Here is a 26,326-nt window from a genome sequence, read left to right as displayed (position 1 = left end):
TGGGTCATCCTTCATTTACTGAGGTATTCACTTTGTTTCCGTTCCTTTGCTCCTTCCCCATCCTTGCCTCCTGGTTTCCTTCAAGAACCAGTTAAAATCCCATCTTCTAAAACAAGCCTTTCCTAACTCCCCTTAATGCACACACCTTCCCTCTGTTGATTGTCTCCAGTTTATCTTCTATATATCTTATATATCATATTTGTGTTTTGTTCCCACCATTAGACTGAGTTCTTGGAGAGCAGAACTTTTTTTGTCTTTATATTCTTATCAAACAGCATTTATGATGAAGATGAGAATTTAGAGAAATGCAAGTCATTACAATTCTGAGACATCATCCCATATCTATCAGATTAGTCAAAATGATAAAAGGGCAAAATGACAAGTATTGGAAAGGATGTGGAAAAATAGGGACACATACATACTGTTGATAAAACTGCACACTGATCCAATCATTTTGGAGAGCAATTTGAAATTATGCCCAAAGAATTTTAAAATTGTATATGTTCTTATGCTCACTAATACTATTGCTGGATCTGTTTCCCAAGATCAGGGAGAAAGAAAAAAGTGGCAAGAACTGGACATTGAAGGGATGCCATTAATTGGGGAATGGCTGGAGAAATCATAGTATATGATTTTGATGGAATACTGTGACATATGGGCATATTTGACTTTGAGGATTCTCAATCTTGCCTAATTATTAAGTAGGACATCTGAATTTTCTTCTGCTGCTCAATGTGTTTCTCCTCATAATATACCATTATCTTCAGTCTCTGTGTTTTTACAAGATGACCCTTCTCAATGTTGAACTCCTCTTCTGCCTTTGCATCTATTTCTTTGCCTTTCCTGTTTGCTTCCTGTTCAATGAAAGCCATCATGTGTTTGATCTGCTTTTCAGCATCAGCATCGCTGAGGGCCATGCCGACAGCAGAAATTCCTTCACAGAGGTGACAACCTCTGAGGATAGCAAAAGAGGAAGACTCTATAATTTTCTACCTTTCCATTTAATTTGGAAAGTGTATGTTGCATCTCCAATGAAGATGGACAATCATTTCCTTCAAATGCTTTGGGTACTTGGAATCATGCAATTTATTATCATTTGTGAAATAACTGTGTTGATTTTTTTCTTATTTATTACTTGACAAACAAAAAGGTATTCATAAGAAAAGAAATGGCAAGAAAACAAAGGAGGCCACTATATGAAATATGAAGTTCAAGTAGTCATGAGAGAAAAAGATCAAGGATTCTCATTCTCTTCTCTCCCTACTTTTTACACTGACTTTCTCCATGAGAATGCAGTTCCTTATGGGGCAAGAGCTACCTTTCTTTTTGTTTGTATTACAGTACCAGGTACATAGTAAGCATTTAATAAATGCTTCATCTCTTTAGGGAGAGAGGAAGGTGAACATAATAGAATCTGATAATATAGCATCCTCAACTGTACCTTATTGCACAGTTGCCATGCCTACTTGACATCAAGTTACAATAAAGTCAACATTATCTGAAAAATTCCTTCGTAAAGTAAATTATCTCATCTAAATAAAATATAAATAGCAAGTGAAATTAAAACTAAGGAAGAAGAAACACAGGAAAGTAGGATTCAAAATGAAAGGAAAAGAAAAAAAAGAGCAATATTTATGGACTCAAAAAACAATTTCTTCAACCTTGAAGTAAATGGGTAACATAACAGCCATGGATTTGCAGTCAAATGTCTATGTTGAATTCTTGTTTATCATACTTAGTACCTATTCAACCGTAGGGGGTAAGTCATTAAACACCTCTGGGACTCTATTTGTCTTTAAGCTCCCTTTCCATTCTATATTCTTTAATCCAATGTTGTACTGATTAATCAGGGAAAATCCAATGCATATTAACCAACATTTAAAATAGTATTAGCGTTCATAAGCCTAATGATGGACTAACTACTTCTGTATTCAAAACACAATTTTAGCACTGGATAGATATGGGGTTGGAAAATAGAGGAATGACTACCATGAAAATCAATACCTAAATTTCAATAAATATTTTTATTGATGTAAAATGCTACATGTTATATAGAATAGATAAAACATTACAAAGAATAATATTCAGAACTAAAACAGATGTTTTAAACCAAGTTTTCTTTTAAAATTGCAAATGATCTTAAAACTCATAAATTTCTGACAATTATTTTAATGTTCACTTTAATAATAGAGAATTTTTAAAAGGTAGAAATAAAAATAAATCCAGAATTCGTAAAGAATTTTTTTATTTACACACATTTACAGATGAGCTATCATCTTTTATAGAGATAGGTAGGACACTAAGAAATCATCTGATTTATTGTGACAAGAAGGTTATAAAACTAGTACCCATTTAAAACTCCTTAAAACCATGTGGAGACTTTAAAGGGTCAAAGATGAAAATTGTGCATTTTTTCAACATCTTGGGGGAGGAGTAAAGAAAGCTAAATCTACTGTATACTGTAAGTGAAAAGAAGCTTTGAAGTTGTCTCCAAGCTTAGTATACTCTCAAAGTCAACTAAATCAAACAATGAAGTATAAATACTTTATGATAATCATTAATACATTCATTACAAGGCATAAAAGCTTGTTTCCTTTTAGGCTTTATTTAAGTACACCACTTTTCAAACCAAAACAAATACCATTTGTATAAGAAATATTTCCCACCTTTTCTTAGAAGGTAAGTAAATCCATTGGCATTTGAAATTTTGTCCCATTAGACTAAACAGATAAAATATCAAACTTATCAAAATGTATGATTCAAAACATTATGCTTAAAATAAAAACATATGGTTTAAGTTTAATGATATTGTTTATATCCTACAAAATTTTTCTGCTTTCCTAAAGACCTATATTCAACTAATACTTAGAGCATGAACGGAATGCACATAATGTCTAAGAAAAAATATCACACTTAAGTGAGAAGAGAAATATGGACACAAAAAATATATTCACCACTTACAAAATTAGCATATCACATACTAAGCATCAATATGGTGTTTCAAAACTTTGCAACAATAGTCTTAATTTAAGTCTAGTTTCCCAGCAATCAACTCATTAACTGTCTTTAATTTTAGAAAATACGTATTTAAAATGTAATAATAACATACAATCCTAAATAAATGTTCTATTTAACAAAAGCATTAAATAATTTAATATTTTTATTAGAAAAGGAAAAGGTTTTTTCCCTAAATTCTAACATCACCCATGACAAACTGTCAAAACTTTCATCAACACAATACGCAACCATGACTCCAAAAGACCATCTATGATGAAATCTATTTCTTACTTCTTGAAAGAGATAACAGACTAGTAGTACAGAATGAGGCAGCCATTTTCAAATCTGTTTGCTTAACTTTGCTAACATGTTACAAGGAAATATATTTTTAAAATTTGAGGGAGGAGTAGGAAGGAGAATGGGGGTTAATGAAGTTAATGAAGAATTTTTTAAAGATACACAGAACAGAAGGGAGATTTTGAGGGAAATAGACAAATAGGATAGCTTTCAGAATATTAAATATAATCCATCTTTTCAAAATCCTCCAAAACAAAAATCAAGTTGTATATGATGACATGCATGGATTCATCATATATAATATTTCTTTCCAATTCTTCATCTTTGAAAATATTCAGATTTGTCAGACTTTATTAATCTCAAAATTTTAATATTAATAAACAAAATAGTACTCTTATCACAAATGTATTCGCTCTGTTAATGACAAAATTAAAGTACCAACTTTATACTTAAATATTCATAATTTTAATATAGAATCTGGTTAGTTAGTAAACATTTTAACGAGTAAACTATAAAGTAGCATATGGAATAGAGTATAACTACAATGTTAGCTCTCCATACATTATGATTATAAATTTACTTACTTTCTCTTAGCCTGAGTTTCTTTATACGTAAAATTCAAATATTTGTACTAATCATTATATAGGGTGGTTACGTAGAAGGGAATTTGTGAAACTTAAACTGCTATCTAATGGATACTTATCTTGTGGACAATGTCAAAATATGTACATTCACAATCAAACTGGAAAATCCAAAAGGCATATTAACAAGAGATTTTTTGAAGAATATAAATTGAACACATATGCACTAGAGATAAGAGAGCAAATGGTGACTTTAATAGCAAAAATAAAGAGTTTTCCTTTACATAGAACATTTCTTTACCTGTCTTAGTCAAACAATGTAAGTAAGAGAAAATAATTATTTAATGACATGAAAACAAATAAATGACTGTGGTCTCTTCTGAAAGACTACTACACTGGCACCTCCAAAAAGAATGAGATTGTTTACTGTTTATTATTTTTATTATTATTTATGCAACTGCATAAAGAAAATATATTCTGTAATAAATGTTACAAACTACCCTAATCTATCAAAACAATACTTTTCAAAATTGTTATTGTATGAAATTGAAGGGAAGAGGCAAAAATTATAAAAACCTTTCAGAAGCCCAAAACTTTGTTTTAAAAAGAGCTCAATTCTATAATTTGGATTATAAATCAGTTTTTAAAATTTAGAATGTATTTTCCCACAATCATTCAAATGACAAGAATTTATTAAGTGTTTCCTTCATGTTCCAGGAACTTACCAAGTACTGGAGATATAATAATAAAAAAAAATTAACTCCCTGATGAAAAAAGATTCTTCTCTCAAAGAACTTGCATTCTAGGGAATGAACCTGTAAATATACATGTATGTACATGCTATATACTTTGTATATTAAGTAGATACAAAGAAATTTTAAAGAAGATGGTACTAGTATAAATTGTTAATGAATATTTAGGGAGCCCACAAAGTCTACTTAACCTATAATAATGAAATATTGTACATTTAAGGTGGAAAAAAAGGTGAACCATAACTTATTTCTGGAAAACTGTGGAGTTCTCCTAAGAGGTCTGCAAATCTGTATGTGATTCAAGCACTATCATTCTTATTTTGCTTCAACAAAATACAATCCACTACTATTAACTAGAGAACAGGGCTTGGAGTCAGGAAGGCTTCAAATTCAGCCTCAGACATTTATTAGCTATGTGACCCTGGGCAAGTCACTTAACTCTCTTTGTCTCCGTTCCTTATCTACAGAAAGAGCTAGAGAAGAAAATGGCAAACCACTCCAGTATCTTCATTAAGAAAACCTGAAAACAGTCACAGAGATATAGACATGACTGAAATGACCAAAGAATGACAACAAATATTAATAGTATGACTATTACAATAGGAGAAAAGAGAATCCTGCAACATTTTTGAAATTTTAAAAAGGAAGTTCATACTTGAAAGAATTATTGATCAGGTCCAAACTCCTCACTTTATAAGTGAATTCACAAAGATTCTTTATTTCAAGAGGTGATGAACTTGCCCAAAGTCATGCAAGCAGCAAGCAGCAGAGCCAGGATTCAAATCCATATATTCTAACTTTTTATTTTAGTTTGTTTTAAACCTTACCTTCCATCTGAGAATCAATATTGTGTATTGGTGCCTTGCCCAGGAAGTATGTGAGGCCAGCTGGGTCCTCTGGGCCTCCTTTTCAATCTGCTGGGCCTCCTTGCTTTCCTCCATGTCTTCTAACTCCTAATCCAGTGCCTGATTCTATACCATACCAGCCCCTTTAACTGATGTTTCAGGGAAAATATATAAGAAGAAGAAAAGGAGAAAGAGTAGCACACATCAAGGAGGGGCCAGCTGCCAGAGAACATTATCTGATTATTGCTGCAGCCGTGATATTGAGATGAGCCTGCAAATAACCATTTGTTTACATGTGTAGAAAGCGGATGTTCACAACTCAGGTAATTCCTATACTTCCTAGTCTTTATCATGCTGGTTCATGTTCTTTTCCTTCCGAGGCATTATGATCTCCAGATTCACCCCTAACTAGGCGCGTCTGCTGTCCATCCCAGCAGTCATTGGGTCCTGCTTTTCATCCTCCTTGTCTACCAGTCTCGAAGAGTGATGTCTTGTGGCCTGTGACAGTCACCGCTGAGAAGAAGGAATGGTTCAGAAGACACTGTGGCCAAGATTCACTGCTGACAAATACTTTTCGGCCTCTGTCCTGAACACCCCGACACTTGCATGACACACCCCAGCACAGGAGACATCCCCCGAGCAAGAACATGACAAGGGAACACAGCCACGGCAAAAGCTGCTCAAGGCCAGAATCCGGCAAGTGCGTTGTTCACACAGGATGAATAAGCACTTCTGTTTTATCTCACGGAAACTCCCTGGCAGAGAACGAGCTCCGTCGCAGTGTAAGGCAACAGCCATCCAACACCTGTGCCAAAAGCTCGCACAGCGCCACAGGGATGAAAACCAGAAAGCGGTCTGAAGTTTGCAGGACCAGGACCCTCTCCAAAATGGAGACACTCATGGGACAAAGCAGTGAGCAGGCTGGCAGAGCACATGTTCCCGAGGGAAGAGCTCACAGACTCAAAGGAAGGTTCAAAGAGGAGAGTGTGGCAAAAGTGGGCTACCAAAGTCCAAAAAGTCAGGAGCAGAGCCAGGAAAGGCAGGAAGGTTGTTCCGCCTGGACTCTTCTCCAAAACACAGACTGGGAGGAACACACCAATGGGAGAAAGGGACAGACAAGGACGATGTGTAACAAATAATGTTATGCTTACTAGTGGTTTGTTAGAAAAGTGGATAAAATTATCCTACCGATTTGGCTCCAGAGCCCTACTTCAACAAGTTTCCTGAGATTTGCAGCTTCCTATGAGCTTCCCTGACACCCTTCATTCTAATAGCCAGGCCTAAACTCCTAACTTTCTTCACATGTTTATGTAACACATAGGCCCTCCCCTTAGAAATAGCCCTGCTTCAAGTCATGCGGACTCCATCTTATTCTGTAAAAGCTATTTTTGCTATAAATAACCCCTAGTGAGTTGTGAGACCAGCTCTGTCAGCAGTGGTCCTTCAGTGTCTCCTCTGCACTTTTTATCAGTACAAAAAGACTTAGCTGCTAAAGGTAGCAGCTTCCTCAGTCCTGGGAAAATTCTACTCCCTGTGTGACCCACAGACACATTTCTTTGATTTAGTGAGGCTAGTTATACTCAGACAATAACTCCCTTATATCTCCTATAATTAATCACATGCAAATGTTTGGCTTATGAACACTGCCCTAAAAATTTATCCATGAGGAACCTCTTATAACAAGGTCAAGGTAAACATCTTCCATCTTGGTATCTAGCCCAATTAGAAGGAACAAATAGCTTCTTATTTCATCTTTTCTTTTTCCTTCTTGCTTCACTCTCAATTAATTCTTTGCTGCTGTCATCCAACCACAACTTTTAGGATCTGAATTAGTGAGTACTGACCTTGGGTCTCCCCCAAAATTCCATTCTAGAGGAAGGCCTGAAGGCAGGAATAGGTTCAGATCCAAGAATGGGTCTCTTAACAGTATGTAAAATAATCTTGCAGGTTTCATTTTAAGAATGTACATTTGTTGAGGGGATGCCCTTTAAATGGCTGAACAAACTGTGGTATATGTTGGTGATGGAATACTATTGTGCTAAAAGGAATAATAAAGTGGAGAAGTTCCATGGAGACTGGAACAACCTCCAGGAAGTGATGCAGAGTGAGAGGAGCAGAACCAGGAGAACATTGTACACAGAGACTGATACACTGTGGTACAATAAAATGTAATGGACATCTCCATTAGTGGCAATGCAGTGATCCTGAACAACTTGGAGGGATCTATGAGAAAGAAAACTATCCACATTCAGAGGGAACACTGTGGGAGTAAAAACACAGAAGAAAAACAACTGCTTGAATACATGGGTCGAGGGGATATGATTGGGGATGTAGACTTTAAATGAACATCCTAGTGCAAACACCAACAACATGGAAACAGGTTCTGATCTAGGACACATGTAATACCCAATGAAATTGCTTGTCAGCTGTGGGAAGGATGGGTGGAGGGGAGGAAGGGAAATAATGTAACTCTTGTAACCAAGGAATAATATTCTAAACTGACTAAAAAAATAATTAAAAAAAAAAAGAATATACATTTGTAAACATATCTCAAGAATACCAAGAGACAGAAGGGGTCCTTGAGATATAATAGCTCAATAAGATTTACTGGACTACAAAACAGGAAAATAAGAGGGGACAAAATCCAAGGTGCCATAAGAATGTCAAATGAACAGAGCCAGCTAAAGTAGTCAAGAGTACTTGAAGCTATACATACTAGTATAACAAGACTGGTTCCATGACAATAGAGAAAACCACTACCCCACAAGCAAAAACTGAGTTAACTGAAACACTCAAGTGACATCTGCTAGGGGGCAAAAGAAAAATGGCACAAAAAAGTGATATAGGAGTGGGAAGAGAAGCAAATGTAGCAGGATAAATGTAGCTTCCTACATGTAGAAAAAAAAATCAAAACTAGATATGTATAGCAAAACAATTCCTCAGGCCTGTAGGTTCATAAAGTAGAGATTTCTTCTGCAATATTCACTTCAGGGTCATAAAGGAGTGTCAGAAATAAACAACAAAACAAAAAGTATCCTATTCTGCATTCATTCAATAAACATCTGTATTAAGCAGTACCAGGCACACTACTGGGGACACATAAAGAGGCAAAAGCCAGTTACCTGGCCTCAAGGAGCTTACAAAACTACACAAAGTAAGCTATACAGGATAAATAAGAAATAAAAGGAAAGCACTGAAATTAAAGTGACATGATCAGACCTGCATTTTCAGATAATCTCTTTGGTGACTAAATAGGGAATGGATTGAAATTGGGAGAGGAGGCTGGCAGACCAACCAGTAGCCTTTTACAGTAATTAAAACATGACGTTTGAGAGTCTCCATTAGAGTTTAAGATGTCTGAAAGGTGGTTGGACATGTAAGACTGAAGGTCAGCAAAGATACAGGAGCAGGAAAGGTAGGTTTGAGAATCATCAGCATAGGGATGGTAACTAAATCCACGGGAGCACTTGAGCTCAACAAGTAAAGTAGACAAGAGTGAAGAAAGGATGACTCGGGACAGAACCCAGGGACACTCAGGTTAGAGATCATGATCTGAAGAAGAATCTAAGAAGGGGGATAAAGAAAGAGATAATTTAAAAAACCAGGAGAGAGTGATATCTCAAAAATCTAAAGAGTATCATTTTACAGTTAAAGACCCAAAGATATGACTTCCCAAAACTAACATAAAGCCAGAAATGAAACTTAGATTACAAAAGTAAATACTCAAATGTGACTAACAATTAAATCAAGATTACACAATTATTAAGAGAAATGTAATATACTTAAAGGAATAAATGTAATATCTTGACATATAAGCAACAAACATATAAATTTAAAATTCTTTGAATTCCTTATATAGATTGTCAAGTAGTAATTACTGATATAAATAGCAACCCAATATTAAGTACACAGGCTTGCAAATAATAAAACTTAAGTTTAAAAATTTTTAAACATTTCACAATTAGTCCTTATTACAATTGTCCAAATTCTATCTGTCCCTTCAATTTCTTTACCATTTATCCTTTACTCAACTCTTTGCAATCTGACCTACTCCTAATACTGCTTAGAACTACTCTCTATAACAAGGGTCCCCAAACTTTTTACACAGGGGGTCAGTTCACTGTCCCCCAAACCATTGGAGGGCCAGACTATAAAAAAAAAAAAACCCAACTATGAACAAATCTGTATACGCTGTCTGGGATAGCGAAGGCTGCAGAGCTGGTTGTGATGGGCCTGTCACACCTTGCACAGGCCCATCACTGCCACCACTACAACAGGTAGCAGTATACACAGTGTGGAATCCCCTCCCCCAGACCACTGCTCACCATGCTGACGTCTTCCATTGTGCAGCCACATAATCCTTTGTGTGGCGCCTCATTCTCATTCAGTTACTCTCAGAACAAGGTGCCACACAAAGGATTATGTCACCGGAAGTAGTCCTGTACAAGAGCGACGCCAGGCTTTATGGCACTGCCACATACAATGAAAGAGGTGCCCCTTCCAGAAGTGTGGTGGGGGTTAGATAGATGGCCTCATGGGGCCGAAAGTGGCCCACAGGCCATAGTTTGGGGACCCCTGCTCTATAAACTCACCAATGACCTCTCATTTCTTAAATTCAATACCTTTTTTTTTCTTTACCTATCTGTAGCATTTGATATGGTTAGCCATCCCTTCCTACTGTTTACTTCCTCTTTCATGGCTTTAAGAAAACATACTTTCTTGGTTCTCTTCCTATTTCTCTAATCATTCCCTCTATACTACTTTGGCTGGCTCCTTGTCTTATTACATTTTTTAAGATAGATATTCTGCAAGGCCATGCCCTCTACACTTTTCTCCACAGCTCTCATGCAGCAATCTCATTCACTACTACTGAATCAACTCTAGAAAAATGACTCTCAATGCGTAACTTCAATCTTTCTAGAACTACAGATGGCATTCTCATTTGATTAACACATGTATATATGGACACTTCACCAGAAATTATTACTTTTCTCTTAAATGATCCTACATTTGTTTTCACTAGCTCTCTCAGAGAAATCAACTATTTCTATCCAATTTCCCGTATTTGAAAACTAAGGGTTACCTTTGCCTCATACCCCTATGAACTGGCTTTTTAATTTTAATGTGTATAATATCTCTCTCAACCACACCTCCTCTTTTCTATTTTCATCTTCACTTCCCTAAAACACTCCATTATTATCTTTCTGAACCAATGTAATGAAGTCTAAAAAAACCTTCCTACTTTCACTCTCTCCCTGTTATTCCTGATTCCACTTCCAAACCCAATTTTCCTTATGCAGTGATTCCACTGCCACTCTTGTCTATTACCTTTCCCAACTTCTGCTAAAAACATTCCAAAGTATATTGTGTTCAATGATAATCAAATTAAACCAAGACTCACTGTTTTTTTCTCCATCTGTGCCTTTGATAATAACACTGTTCCTATATGTGAGTTTCCTACCAAATTCAAATGGAAATTCAGGAAGCAAGAAAGGGAGAGTGGGAGGGAGGAAAGTCGGAGTGAGGGATGAGGGAAGAAGGAGGGGAGAAAGAAATAAGGAGGAAGGGATGAGGGAGGAAATTACAAAAGAAGGAGAGGGGGCCAGAAGGGAGGGAGGGAGAGAGGGAGGGAACAGTTCAGCCAAATTAATAAATACATTAAAAAGTCTAATGGTATCTCTAGAGTTCTATCTGTAAAGAATAGAAAGAAGCATCTTCCCATATGTATTAGCTAGGGGCTTTGTCACTCCCAAAGCAGCACAGCAATAAGCTAATACTGAAGGTAAGCAGGAAGCAAGCAGGGTAGATGTATATATTCCCATTCTTACATGGGGGTCATACTACATAGAGGCAGAAGAAGTAACGTTATAAAATAGCAAACAGATCATTTTGCTTTTAAAAAATAGATAAAAGCAAAATTTTAATATTGCAAAGGAAAAATATAGAGATAATTCTAAGAGGTAAAAAATATCACTAAAGAGACAATAGGGACAAAAATTGACTTGTACAAATGATAAAAGAAAAACAGAGAATGTCAAATTCAATAAAGTTATCTAGTTTGGCCAGAGGCTAAATATGTGAAAGTAATTAAAATATATGAAAAAAAAATTGTAAAACAAGGATTAAATCTGAATGTGAATAGTCACAAAGAGTTTATATATTATCTAAGAAAATACTAAAAATAATTTTGCCAAAGTTGTTCCTAAATGTGCCCTAGGAAAATTATTTTGGCAACTATATGAAAGATGGATTCAGGAGAGAAATATTAGAAACAGAAATCAATTAATAAACTATTACATTTTTTTTTGGTTACAATACTCACTTTATTTCTCTCCCTCCCCATCACAAACCCTTCCTGCAGCCGATGTGAAATTTCATTGGTTATTACTTGTGACCTTGATCAGAATCTATTTCCATGTTGTTTTTTGCACTAGGATGTTCATTTACAGTATACATCCCAAACCATATCCCCTAAACCCATGTATTCAAGCCGCTGTTTTGCTTCCATGCTTTTACTCCCACAGTGTTTCCTCTGAATGTGGATAGTGGTTTTTCTCGTAGATTCCTCCAAGTTGTTCAGGATCACCACATTGCCACTAATGGAGAAGTTCATTACATTCAACTGTACCCCAGTGTATCAGTCTCTGTGTACAATGTTTTCCTGGTTCTACTCCTCTCACTCTGCATCAATGCCTGGAGGTTGTTCCAGTCTCCATGGAATTCCCCCACTTTATTATAGCTTTGAACATAATATTACTCCATCACCAACAGATACCACAATTTGTTCAGCCATTGTCCAATTGAAGGGATTTCCACATTTTCCAATTTTTTGCCACCACAAAGAACGCAGCTATGAATATTTTTGTACACGTCTTTCTCTTTATTATCTCTTTGGGATATAAACCCAGCAGTGCTATGGCTGGATGGATCAAAGTGCAGACAGTCTTTTATCACCCTTTGGGCATAGTTCCAGATTGCCCTCCACAATGTTTGGATCAAGTCACAACTCCATCAGCAATTCACTAATGTCCCCACTTTGCCACATCCCCTCCAACATTCATTACTTCCCTTTGCTGTCATGTTAGCCAATCTGCTAGGTGTGAGGTGATACCTCAGAGTTGTTTTAATTTGCATCTCTCTGATTATAAGAGATTTAGAACACTTTTTCATGTGCTTATTAATAGTTTTGATTTCTTTGGCTGAAAACTGACTTTTCTTGTCCCTTGTTCATTTATCAATTAGAGAATGGCTTGATTTTTTGTACAATTGATTTAGCTCTTTATTAATTTGAGTAATTAGACCTTTGTTTTTGTTATGAAGATTGTTTCCCAATTTGTTGATTCCCTTCTAATTTTGGTTACATTGGTTTTGTTTGTACAAAAACTTTTTAATTTGATGTAATCAAAATTGTTTATTTTACATTTTGTGACTCTTTATATGCCTTGCTTGGTTTTAAAGTCTTTCCCTTCCCAAAGGTCTGTCATGTATACTATTCTGTGTTCACCTAGTTTACTTATAGTTTCCTTCTTTATGTTCAAGTCATTCACCCATTCTGAATTTATCTTGGTGTAGGGTATGAGGTGTTGATCCAAACCTAATCTCTCCCACAGTGTCTTCCAATTTTTCCAGCAGTGTTTGTCAAATAGTGGATTTTTGTCCCAAAAGCTGGGGTCTTTGGGTTTGTCATAGTCTGTCTTGATGAGGTTACTTACCCCAAGTTTATTCCATTGATCCTCCTTTCTGTCTCTTAGCCAGTACCAAATTGTTCTGATGACCACTGCTTTATAATATAGTTTGAGATCTGGGACTGCAAGGTCACCTTCCACTGTATTTTTTTCATTATTTCCCTGGATATCCTTGATCCTTTGTTCTTCCAAATGAAATTTATGTTTTTTTCTAATTCAGTAAAAAAGTTTTTTGGTAGTTCAATGGATATGGCACTAAATAAGTAAATTAATTTGGGTAGGATTATCATTTTTATTATGTTAGCTCATCCCAACCATGAGCAATTAATGTTTTTCCAATTGTTTAGATCTAGTTTTAATTGTGTGGAGAGTGTTTTGTAGTTGTGTTCATATAGTTCCTGTATTTGTCTCAGCAGATAGATTCCCAAATATTTTATATTGTCTAGGGTGATTTTAAAGGGAATTTCTCTTTCTAATTCTTGCTGCTGAGATGGATTGGAGATATATAGAAATATTGATGACTTATGTGGGTTTATTTTGTATCCTGCAACTTTGCCAAAGTTGTTGATTATTTCAACTACCTTTTTGGATGATTCTCTAGGATTCTTTAAGTATACCATCATATCATCCGCAAAGAGTGATAGCTTGGTTTCCTCATTGCTAATTTTAATACCTTCAATTTCTTTTCCTTCTCTATTTGCTACTGCTAGGGTTTCTAGTACAATGTTAAATAATAGAGGTGATAATGGGCATCCTTGTTTCACTCCTTATCTTATTGGGAAGGCTTCTAGTTTATCCCCACTGCAGATGATCTTTGCTGATGGTTTTAAATATTTACTGTTCATTATTTTTAGGAAAGGCCCTTCTATTCCTATACTTCATAGTGTTTTCAATAGGAATGGGTGTTCTATTTTTTCAAAGGCTTTTTCTGCATCTATTGAGATAATCATGTGATTTTTGTCAGTTTGCTTGTTCATATGGTCAATTATGTGGATGGTTTTCCTAATATTGAACCATCCTTTCATGCCTGGTATGAATCCTTCCGGGTCACAGTGAATACCCTTGTGATGACTTGCTGGAGTCATTTTGCTAGTATCCTATTTAAGATTTTTGAATCTATATTCATTAGGAAGATTGGTCTATAGTTTTCTTTCTCTGTTTTTGACTTGCCTGGCTTTGGGATCAGTACAATTTTTGTGTTGTAAATTGAATTTGGTAGAATTCCCTCTTTGCTTATTCTGTCAAACAGTTTGTATAATATTGGTATTAGTTGTTCTTTGAATGTTTGATAGAATTCATTTGTGAATCCATATGGACCTGGAGATTTTTTTTTAGGGAATTCTTTGATGGCTTGTTCAATTTCTTTTTGTGATATGAGGTTGTTTAGGTAATCTATTTCTTCCTTTGTTAATCTAGGCAATTTATATATTTGCAAGTAATCATCCATATCACTTAGACTGCCATATATGTTGCCATATAATTGGGCATAATAGTTTTTAATGATTGCCTTAATTTCCTCTTCATTAAAGGTAAGGTTTCCCTTTCCATCTTGGATACTGTTAATTTTATTTATTTCTTTCCTTTTTTTAATTAGACTGACCATTACTTTGTCTATTTTATTTGTTTTTTTCCAAGTACCAGCTTCTAAACTGATTTATTAAATCAATAGTTCTTTGACTTTCAATTTTATTAATTTCTCCTTTGATTTTTAGGATCTCTAATTTAGTCTTCATCTGAGGATATTTAATTTGTTCACTTTCTAGTTTTTTAATTTGCATGCCCAATTCATTGACCTCTGCTCTCCCTAATTTGTTAATATATGAAATCAAGGATATAAATTTCCCCTTTAGTACTGCTTTGGCTGCATCCCATAGATTTTGAAAGGATGTCTCATCATTTTCATTTTCTTCAATGAAGTTATTAATTGTTTCTATGATTTGTTCGTTGACAAACCGGTTTTGGAGAATTGTATTGTTTAATTTCCAATTAAATTTTGGTTTACCTCTCCATGTACATTTAATAATTATTATTTTCATTACATTGTGATCTGAGAAGGTTGCATTTAGTATTTCTGCTCTTTTGCATTTCTTTGCAATGTTTTATGACCTAATACATGGACAATTTTTGTGAATGTACCATGTGCTGCTGAAAAGAAGCTGTATTCCTTTTTGTCCCTATTTATTTTTGCCACATATCTACTAACTCTAATTTTTCTAAGATTTCATTCACTTCTCTTACATCTTTCTAAATTATTTTGTAGTTTGATTTATCTAGTTCAGATACAGGAAATTTCAGGTCTCCCACTAGTATAGTTTTTCTATCTATTTCATTATTGAGCTCCACTAGTTTCTCCTTTAGAAATTTGGATGCTGTGCCATTTGGTGCATACATGTTGAGTACTGATATTTCCTCATTGTCTATACTGCCTTTTATGAGGATGTAATTACCTTCCCTTTTGCTTTTAAGTATATTTATTTTTACTTCAGCTTTGTCAGATATCATGACTGCAATTCCTGCCTTCTTTTTATCAGTTGATGCCCATTTGGCTCCATCCTCTTACTTTCACCCTATGAGTATCTACCTTCCTCATGTGTGTTTCTTGCAAACAGCATATGGTAGGGTTTTGGATTCTAATCCACTCTGCTATTCGCTTGCATTGTATGGTTGAGTTCATTCCATTTACATTCCTAGTTATGATTACCAGCTGTGTATTTCCCAGCATTTTGATTTCTACTCCTGGTCCTGCCTTTTCTTCTTTCACTATTTCCTTCTACACAAATGTTTGTTTTTAATCAGTACCTCTAGTTTCCTACCTTACTTTAGCTCCCTTTCTCCACCCTCCCTTCTTATTCCCCTCCCCCTTATTTTCTTTGCAGTCTTTTTAAGACTACCCCACACCCTCTCCCTCCCTTGTACTGTTTCCCTCCCCACCACTCCATTTGTTACCCTTCTACTCCCCTTTTGGGCGCGAATCTATTCTCTGCCCAAATGAATTGGATTGTTATTCCCTCTTCAGGTCAATTTCAATGCACATCAGAGTCAAGTATTTCCTGTCTCCAACCTCTTTACCCTTCCAGTATATTGATGTTCTTCCCCCTCCCGCCATGAGCTTCTTTGTGACATACAAATTTACTCTCTTTTGTTTCTTTTCCCATTTCTTTTAGTATTAACCTCTTTGCTTAGCTCTAGTTGTATATTTGTATATATATATACATGTATATATATATTTATGCATACATATACCTACTTATGTCTTGTCATTTCATCCTATACAATTTGCCACTGTTCCCTCTACGTGTAATTATTCAAGCTGCCCAGGTGATAACAGTTTTTAAGAGTTACCAATGACCTCTTTTCTTATAGAAACATATCATTTTTAACTTATTGAGTCTCTTAAAAAAAGGTTTTGTTTTGTTTTGTTTTTCTTTTTTCTCTCTTTTTACATTACCTTTTGAGGGTTCTCTTGAGTTCTGTGCTTGGACATCAAATTTTCTGTTCAGATCTGGTCTTTTCTTTATAAATTCTTGGAATTCTTCTATTTTGTTGAATGACCATACTTTCCCCTATAAGAAGATAGTCAGTTTTGATGGGTATTTTATTCTTGGTTGTAGACCTAGTTCCCTTGCTTTCCAGAATATCACATTCCATCCTTTTTGGTCCTTCAGTTTAGATGTAGCCAGATTCTGTGTTAACCTCACTGTGCTTCCATGGTATCTGAATGACTTTTTCTTGCCACCTTGTAATATTTTTTCTTTGGTTTGATAGTTTTTTAATTTGGCTATAACATTCCTGGGTGTTTTCAGTTGGGGATTAAATGCAGGAGGTGATCTGTGGATTCTTTCAATCTCAACTTTTCCCTCTTGTTCTAGTATATCAGGGCAGTTTTCTTGAAGAATTTCCTGTAGTATTATGTCCAGGCTTTTTCTTTTGCCATGGTCTTCTGATAGACCAATGATTCTTAAATTGTCTCTTCTCGAATGATTTTCTAAATCTTCTGTTTTTTTAATGAGATGTTTAATATTTTCCTCAATTTTTCAATCTTTTGGTTTTGTTTTATAGTGTCCTGATGCCTTGTGAGGTCACTTAATTCTAGTTGTTGTATTCTGATTCTTAAAGACTAGATTTCATCCCTGGCTTTTTGGTCATCCTTCTCCTTCTGGTCTGATTTTCTTTGGAGGTCATCTTTCATCCTCTTTGCCTAATCTTTCATCAACTTTGCCTCATTTTCCAGCTGGTTGATTTTGACTTTGAAGACACTATTTTGTGTTTCCAGATGACTTATCTTAGTTTTTAAGTTCTTTTCCCAATTGTATTCAGCCTCTCTTAATTGTGTTTTGAAATGAATTTTAAGTTCTTCCAAAGCCTGTACCCAATTTGCTGGAATCTCTGATTTTTCCTTTGCTGATCCCTCCTAATCTGTTTCATTTGCTCTTTGCTCATTACCTGTACAGAAGCTGTCTATTGTAATTTCTTTCTTCTTTTTCTGTTCTTTGCTCATATTTACCCCCTGCTTTGCTCTCAGTATTTGTCTGTGCTCTTGTTCCTCTCATTTTTTCCGTTTTGGGGGTTTCTGTCAGTCTCCCCTCTTGGAGTTTTGACAGAAGATCTCTCCCTGCAGTCTGTGGGGGAGGGGTGTTGTAGTTTCAGCTTCCCTGTCCTCTGGAGGCTTTTGTTTGGATTAAAGTCCAGAAGTCTGTGAGGAAGGGTTGTTGGAGTTTGGGCTTCCTGCATCTCTGAAGACTTTTGATGGGATTAAGTTCAGCTGGGTTGGGCTAGATGTGCCCTGAGGCCAAAACCTCCTGGAAGGCTAGAGCAATATGAAGGGTCTTAGTAGCTCTGTCTAAGGTGCCAGCTCTGCAGTCCCTCCCCAGCTCCTTCCCCGCCACCTATGTTTGATGCTCTGAGCCTGGCATAGCAAGGTACACACTCCTGACCAGTGCCTTTGCCCACCCAGAGGTTCCCACTACCACTGGAGGCTTAGTGCTCTAGGTTGGGGGGGAGGGGTCCTGGGACCTTCCTTCTGCCTTCCCCTTAAACCCAAGTGTTCTCAGATTCCAGCTTTTGGAGGGGCAGACCTTTTGAATTGAGTACAGCAGGAGGGTTCCTAGGCTCTGTTTTGTTGTTAGGTTTGATTTTCAGTCTCATAGGAGCAGTCAGTTTGTGATCAGTAAGGAAGGGTTTTCAGAGGTCTGAATTTCTGCTCCTTCAATGCTGCCATCTGGACTCCACCTCTCCCTATTACCTTATTTTAGATCAAAAGGTAATGAGGATCTAACTAGGCTGATATATGGTAAAGTAAAGAGAAAAGTAAAGAGCTGAGAAAAATCATCAAACCAAAGACAGAAATTTTGGAGGTGATATTAAAGAAGAAGGAAGAGTTCAGGATAAGTCTAAAGTTAGGCTCTTGGGCAACCAGAAGAATGGCAGTACCTTACACAAAGAAAAAAATCTGGAAAAGGGCAGATGTTAGCATAGAATATGAATTCCTCTTTTTATAACAAAAACTTTTATAAATTTGGTAGCCCAGAGGTACACATATTAAATAAAACCAATATACTCTACAATTCAACCAACATAAACAAATTAGAAACAAATAAATTATTAGTAATAATATTCTAAAATAACATTTTAAATTATATAACCACATGCAAAACACTAGCATGTTGATTTCAAACTTTATGGTACATTCTCTATATTTCCTCTTCTTTTCACCAGATCACATACAAAGACTACCCACATTTAAACTATTTTATTTTTCCTATCTCTATGAGATTATTCAATAACATGATGCAAGGTAGGATAAAGATTTGGCCTTTATTGCTTAGCAGAGTCCTGTATGATATTCTAAAAACATCAGATGCCTTGAAAAGTTCGTGCTTCAAAACAACAAACCAATGTTAACTAACATACTTATGTCTGAGGCCCTGATAATAAAAATACTACCATTATAAAGCATATATTATATAGCATGAGGAACTTATTTAAAATAATAGACTCAGAGTTAGAATCAGAGCCTAGAGAATAACTTTTTCAGCTTTTATTTTACAGAAAAGGAAATTAATGTACAACAAATTGAAAAAATTTTCTAAGTCATGGAACAAAGAATGTCATTACTGTTACTATGCCTGACTTATAAAATATACATGCCTAACACACAAAAATTAACTTTAAATGTATTTTTAAGTTTGTCTTTAAAATATGTAATGTTAACATAGGAATTAAATTTAAATATAGATTATGAAATTTACAAAATATATTTTTATTAAACTCCTTTTTAAAAAATCTATTTCTGTATCACTCCAGAGGAAAGAAATCAAATGTAAACCAGCTGAACAGATACACTCAGATAAGTCTCTTAACCTACAACCTCATGTTCAAGCTCAATCAAGAAATTATGAAGTGCCTACAAGCTATTATATACCATGCCAAGTGCTAGAGGTACAATTACAAAGAATGAAACAATTCCTTCTGTCAAGAGTTATTCTAGGAGCAGCTAGTTTACTCAAAGGATTAAGACCCAGATTGAGAAAGTGACAAGATGTTTAGGTTTATAAATAGGAGAGAAGTATCACAAAAACACAAAGAAAACATTATACCATTAGAAAGCATAGTCAACAGTGTCAGTGCATTAGAGAGTTTGAGAAAAATGAGGACTTAAAAAACCTGTTAGATCTGGCAATTAAGAAAGCATTAAGGGGGTAACTAGGTAGCTCAATAGATTAAAAGTCAGGCCCAGAAATGGGAGGTCCTGGGTTCAAATGCAACCTCAGACAGTTCCTAGCTGTGTGACCCTGGACACGTCACTTAACCTTCATTGCCTAGCCCTTACCACTCTTCTGTATTGATTCCAAGATGGAAGGTAAAGGTTGTTGTTTTTTTTTTTTAAGAAAGAAACCATTAATAAATTTTGGAGAAAGAAAGCAGATGACTGATGAAGTTCAAAATCAACCAAGCTGAACTTAATCCCATCAAAAGTCTCCAGAAAGCAGAGAAGCCCAGGCTCCCCACCCATCCTCATTGACTGCTGGACTTTAAGCCAATCAAAAGCCTCCAGAGGACAGGGAAGCTCAAACCTCTAACAACCCTCCCCCAGAGACTACACCAAGAGATCTTCTGTTAAAGCTCCAAGAGGGGAGAGTGATAGAAGTCCCCCAAAAAAACAAAAAAATGAGAGGAACAAGAGCACAGACAAATACAGGGAGGAAAGAAGGGGTGAATTTGAGCAAACAACAGAAAAAGAAGAAAGAAACTACAATAGACAGCTACTACTCAGCAAATGGAACAGAGGGGGAGAGATCAGCAAATGATAAACCAGAAATCCCAGCGAACTGGATACAGGCTGTGGAAGAACTCAAGACACAACTAAGAGAGGCTGAAGACAATTGGAAAAAGAACTTAAAAAATTAAGATAAGTCATCTGGAAACAGAGGCACTGCAACTAAAACAAGAAAATAGTGTCTTGAAAGCCAAAATCAACCAGCTGGAAAATGAGGCAAAGGAGATGAAAGATGAGGCAAAGGAGATGAAAGACGAGGTAAAGAGGATGAAAGACGCTCTTCAAAGAAAATCAGACCAGAAGGAAAAGGATGACCAAAAAGCCAGAGATGAAATCCAATCTTTAAGAACCAGAATAAAACAACTAAAATCAAGTGACCTCACAAGGCAGCAGGACACTATAAAACAAAACAAAAAGAATGAAAAAAATGAAGGAAATGTGAAGCATCTCATTTACAAAACAGACAATTTAGAAAATCGTTCAAGCAAAAACAATTTAAGAATAATTGAACTACCAGAAGACCACGACAAAAGAAAAAGCCTGGACATAATACTAGAGGAAATTATCAAGGAAAACTGTCCCAAGATCCTAGAACAAGAAGGGAAAGTGGAGATTGAAAGAATCCACAGATCACCCCCAAAATCTTCTTAATAGAAGTTTCTTGGACAGAAACATATCCACAAACAGCTCCAATCATATCTAGAAATGCTTTTTTCAACAACACCATGAAGAAGTTAAAGTTAATCTTAGAACTGCTATGACATATACATTGTTTGAATATGCCAAGGACAAGAAAGAGCAATTCATGGAGAATCATCATCCTGTCCATTCTGTGACATCAATAAGCAATATTATTTCAGTTGAGACTCCTAATACAGCTCCCTCAAGTAAGAAAAAAGAAGAGCTTTCAAAAACCCAGAAACAGAAACTAGCAGACAAAACAGATCACAAAGGTGAACTTCCACGAGGCTGGAACTGGGTTGATGTAGTTAAGCATTTAAGCAAAGCTGGTTCTAAAGATGATGAATAACGGAAGTAACTTGATAGAAGAAAATACCATCTTTTAATACCATAAACTGAGGCCAACATGTTTCTTTTAGTACTCTTTTCTTCTATTGGCATTTTATAAAATATAAGTTTTTGAGTTAAGTAATCAGATCACAAGTTCATGCAAATATTTGTTGGTTTTTCATTATTCTCACAAATTTTCCTTAAAGGAAGGTAAAACATGCCACCAGGAATGTTGAGTGTCCTTTCAAGAGTCTGTTAAGCTTTATAAATGATCACATATCAGGAAAAGTAAATGATGATATATGCAGTATTAGTTTATACTGTCTTACTCCAGTGTGTGATTTTTTTTAAAGGAATGTAAAGCCAATTAGAATAAAGCTGCTTATGAAATATACCCTTTTCAAGTTCTCATCTCAGTGGAGTAAATAGTAAGAGTGGTGTTTTGGGAAGCATGATCTATATTAATAGGTTTGTCACCTTATTTAAGGTCTTCATCTGTTCATTCCCTTGAATTACTGATGTTTAAATTGCTTCAAAGAAAGCTAGTGGTTGAATACCACTATGATCCCTTCGTATAGTTCACATCTGTGTGTAGTTACTTTCCATGTTTTGTTTTTTGCAGAGAACTGCTGTCTTCACACAGATAAGTCTAAATTATATTTTTCTCAATATTGATGTATTGAGAGGTTTAAACATGAGAGATTTTCATAATACATAGGGTAAGAAAAGATAAAACAATTCTGCCAAATACATTGGAAAAAATAATAAATATTCACTTGGTTCTGCTCATTTTCACTTTTCGTAATTTCATGTAGATGTTTTTAATTAACTTGCTCATCATTTCTTATAACACAATAAATAGTACTCTATCACAATCATATGCCACAGCTTGATTTACTATTGCGCAACTGATGAGCATCCCCTCAATTTAAGTTCTTTGCCACCATAAAAAGCTGCTAAAAATATTTTAGAGCATATACATTGTTTTCCTTTTTCCCTGATCATGTTAGGAAATAAATCTAATAGTGGCATTGCTGGATCAAAAAATATACATAATTTTCTAATCCTCTGGCTATAATTCTAAATTGTTCTCCAAAAGGATTTGGATCAGTTCACAGTTCCACCAACAGTGTATTAGTGTTCTCATTTTTTGTCACATTCCTTCAAACTTTTGTCATTTTGTTCTTTTATCATTGTAGCAAAATTGATGGTTGTGAGTTCACCTTAGAACTGTTTAGATTTATGTTTCTCTAATAATAATGTAAAGCATTTTTCACATATTTTCATATGGCTTTGATTTCTTCATGAGAATTTGTTCACACCTCAACCATTTAACTACTGGGGAATGGCTCATATTCTTATAAATTTGAGAAAGTTCTCTACATATTTTATACAAGATAGCTATCTGAGGAAATGTCTATAAAAATGTTCCCCCAATTTTCTGCTTTCGTTCTAATCTTGGTTACATTAACTATATTTGTACAAACACTTTTAATTTAATGTTTTCAAAATTATCCATTTTACATCACATAATGCTCTCTCTTGATTAGTCCTAAATTCTTATCTTTTCCATAAATCTGATAATCTTTTGCTCCTTTGTTTACAAATATTTGTTCTATGTTTGTCCTGTTCCACTCATCTATTTTTTAATTTCTTAGCTTAGATCAAATAGTTTTGATAATTATTGCTGTCTAACAGTTTAAAATCTAGTATTGCTGGGCTCCTTTTCTTTATATTTTTTCATTAATTCCTTTGATATTCTTCACTTTTTGTTCTCTTAAGAAGTTAGCAATTTCCTGTTACCCAATTCTAATTTTTAATGTGGTATTTTCTTCATTGAGTTTTTGGGTCTCTTTTTCTAATTGGTTGATCTTTCTTTCATAATTTTCTTTATTTTCTTGCAATGCTTTTACTTTTTCCTTAATTCTTCCTCAACCTTTTGTTTGGTTTTAAAACTCTTTTTCAAGTTCTACCAAGTACTCTTTCGGGGCTTGTGTTCATTTTATGTTTTTCTTTGAAATTCTGGAAGTGGGTGTTTTAATTTTACTGTCTACAGAATTTAAACCCTGACCTTTTTCCAAAAGTAGATATCTATATTTAAGTTCTTTCTTTTTTGCTTATCCTTTTTTTTAAGCAGATTATGTCTTAATTCTTCATGCCAGTGTTAGGCTCTTCTCTCTGTATGGGACAGGGGTGGGGATAATTTCTCAGCCTTTCTTGTTTTTATCATTATTCCCTGAGTTCTCTGGGTATCTTTGATCTCCAAGTTCTTCTAATTTCTATATTATAGGACCCCTAGAAACATTGTCATCTTCAATATTCTTACTCGTTGTGGTCTTTCTAGAGATTGCAAATATCATTTCACCCAGAAGACATTAGTCTTTGAAACTCAAGTAGTAATTCTGCTCTCCAGGGTTCTTGTCTCCCACAACTGTACTCATTCATGTATGTTTGCTTCTCCTCTTCTACAGCCACAGAGTGAGACAGACTCTAGTCACAGCACAAAATCTCCTAGGCAGCTGCCCAACCTCATCTCATAGTCAGCTCAGTGAACATTCTGATGCTGATACTGTGACTTACAAAGATGCTTCCAGGCCCTACCATAGGTAAATTGGTTGTCAGTTTGTCACCTAGCGCATTCCAGCTTCTTCCCAAGTTGTCCTTCCTTGAATGATTGTCTTTCCCTGGCACTCAATGATTTTTGCTACTTAAAGGTCATTCAGGAGCACCATTATCAATTATTTGGAGGAAAATTGGAAGAATAAGGTAATCTTCTGTTTTATTCCACCATCTTCCCAGAATGCAAAGCTCCTTTAAAAGGATTAAACTACCAGCAAGTCTATAAGTCACATTCTTCTAGCCTCTTTTACTTTATTATTAAAAATAAAATGAACATAGAGCGGAAATAAAGATCAGAAAATAGTTTTAAAGTAAAAACTATTTGATCAAAATAAAGTTATAGAAAATTGTTACTTTTATAAGAACTGCTTCTAGCTGGTTTTGGATGAATTATTTAGACAATTATAAAGAACACTTATTTTTACACAACTCACATTCAATAGGACCATATGTTGGGGCACTTTGGTGGCTCAGTGGATTGAGAGCCAGGTCTAGAGACCTTAGAGACTGGAGGTCCTTGATTCAAGACTAGACTCTGACATTTCCTAGCTATGTGACCCTGGGCAAGTGACTTACCCCCCATTACCTAGCCCTTACCACTCTTCTGCCTCAGAATCAATACTGGAAGTTAAGGGTTTAAAAAATAAAATAAAATAAAAACAATACCACTACATGGGACTAAGTCTCTATTTGCATTAACTGATACAAAGTAAAATTTTGGCCTCATTATTACTCTTATAGATGAAACATAATCCCCAAAATTTATGCCCACATTATTTTTACAGTGGGAAGGAATAGTTAAGTCTTCAAATAGTACATATTTCAGGCTAAAAATTTCTTTATAGTCACTTAAAATATATAATTTTACTTAAAAGCAAAATATCCTACCATTGTAAAAAAATTTCTTAAGAATGAGTTAAAAGTGTCATATATTATATTTTCATTTTAAATGTAAAAAAGGTAAAGTAAGAGATTTTCAATAAATACTCAAAATGTAAGTGCAAAAATCAACTAATCACTTTATTATTGTTATTACAATTTATAATAAAAATACCAGACAGAACCACAAAACTTTAGTTTTCACAAAAGGCATGATACACTGAGTTTAATCATTGTATGGTAACAAAAAAAAAATAAATAGAAACATAACAATAAAAAAAACCCAAATATTCTCTCTATTTTGAGATCTACATGATTAAATTTCAAGCAGTAAAATCTAAAAATTAATCAAGAAACATGAAACTACTCTAAAATCTTTTCCTAATATTTCCCATGATTATCCACATATGTATCACAATCACATTAATAGAAGATATAATCAGCTTGGGATAGTGCCTATTAAAATATATTGGTTGGAAGCCAATGATACTATATGACATATAACATAACAATAAAACTAAACTGTTATTTTTAGGACTAGTCAACTCCAAACTGATATTCTAGTTGAGGGATTCTTAACAATTTTTGTTATCGTGGACCTCTTTGACAATCTGATAAAGCTATGGCACTCTTCTAAGAAAAATGTTTTCAATGCACAAAATAAAATATATAGGATTAAGAAGGGAGTATACCAAAATTATGTGTTCTCTAAAACATTTTTTAAATTATGACATAGTTTGTGAATCCTTTGAAATTTATCCTTAAAACACATGGGAATGTCACTGGACTCTAAGTAAGGAACTCCTGATCTAGATAATGTCTTAAAGATTCTTTAAAATTTTTTAAAGGAAATTAAAATTAAAAATTTTAGAATTCAAGGGGAATGAGTACCTAAATTACTAAAGAAATGGGAAACTATCACTGAATTCTAGATATAATGAATGTTCCTATTAATTGTATAAATTTTTTTATTACACAAGTATGTCAGCCCATTACTTTACAGTTGTAATCTACTCTTAAAATAAACTCATTTTAGTTTGATTGAGTAAATTCCCTGTGATGGCTCATCTGAATGTAACAATCAAGAAGTTGTTAATTTCTCTAGGACTCCATAATTAATCTATCAAATACTGTATAGTATGTATTTCCTTATGGTCTTTTTCATTTTGAAGGTAACTGGGTTTTTTCCAAAATTTCTAATAAAAAAACAGAAGTAAAATTGAGAACTGGCAAGGGTACCCAATACTGGAAGAGAATTAATAAGGGTACCAGTGAGTAAGTACAACTTAACTATGCTGGATTCAATTGCTAAACCTAAGCTTAGGAATTGCATTTTAATATAATTTACTTTCTTCTGATTTTCCTTAATACTAACCAACTTTGG

General features: G+C 34.8%; 1 protein-coding gene and 1 long non-coding RNA gene across 3 annotated transcripts in view; one reads left to right on the top strand and one right to left on the bottom strand.

Annotated features, from left to right (window-relative positions):
• Positions 1 to 24,732, top strand: part of LOC130455842 (uncharacterized) — a 52,779-nt gene extending 28,047 nt beyond the window's left edge. The window contains exon 2 of the long non-coding RNA XR_008914020.1: positions 20,045 to 24,732. This is a non-coding gene — a long non-coding RNA (uncharacterized LOC130455842). The remainder of the gene's footprint in view (positions 1 to 20,044) is intronic.
• Positions 1 to 26,326, bottom strand: part of PCCA (propionyl-CoA carboxylase subunit alpha) — a 569,394-nt gene that overhangs the window by 448,979 nt on the left and 94,089 nt on the right. Inside the window, exon 1 of one of the 2 annotated variants that reach the window (XM_056807506.1) lies at positions 5,455 to 9,284. The exons of the other annotated variant lie outside the window; for it this stretch is intronic. Within the exon in view, the coding sequence (XP_056663484.1) occupies positions 5,455 to 5,568 (114 nt within the window). The 5' untranslated portion in view covers positions 5,569 to 9,284. Of the gene's footprint in view, positions 1 to 5,454; positions 9,285 to 26,326 lie in introns of those variants that run through there. 2 annotated transcript variants of the gene reach the window in all.

Source organism: Monodelphis domestica, chromosome 8 (genome assembly GCF_027887165.1).
Source record: "Monodelphis domestica isolate mMonDom1 chromosome 8, mMonDom1.pri, whole genome shotgun sequence".
NCBI classification, from domain to species: domain Eukaryota; kingdom Metazoa; phylum Chordata; class Mammalia; order Didelphimorphia; family Didelphidae; genus Monodelphis; species Monodelphis domestica.
The sequence above is the reverse complement of the archived record's forward strand: the minus strand, read 5'-3'. Positions and strand labels throughout refer to the sequence as shown.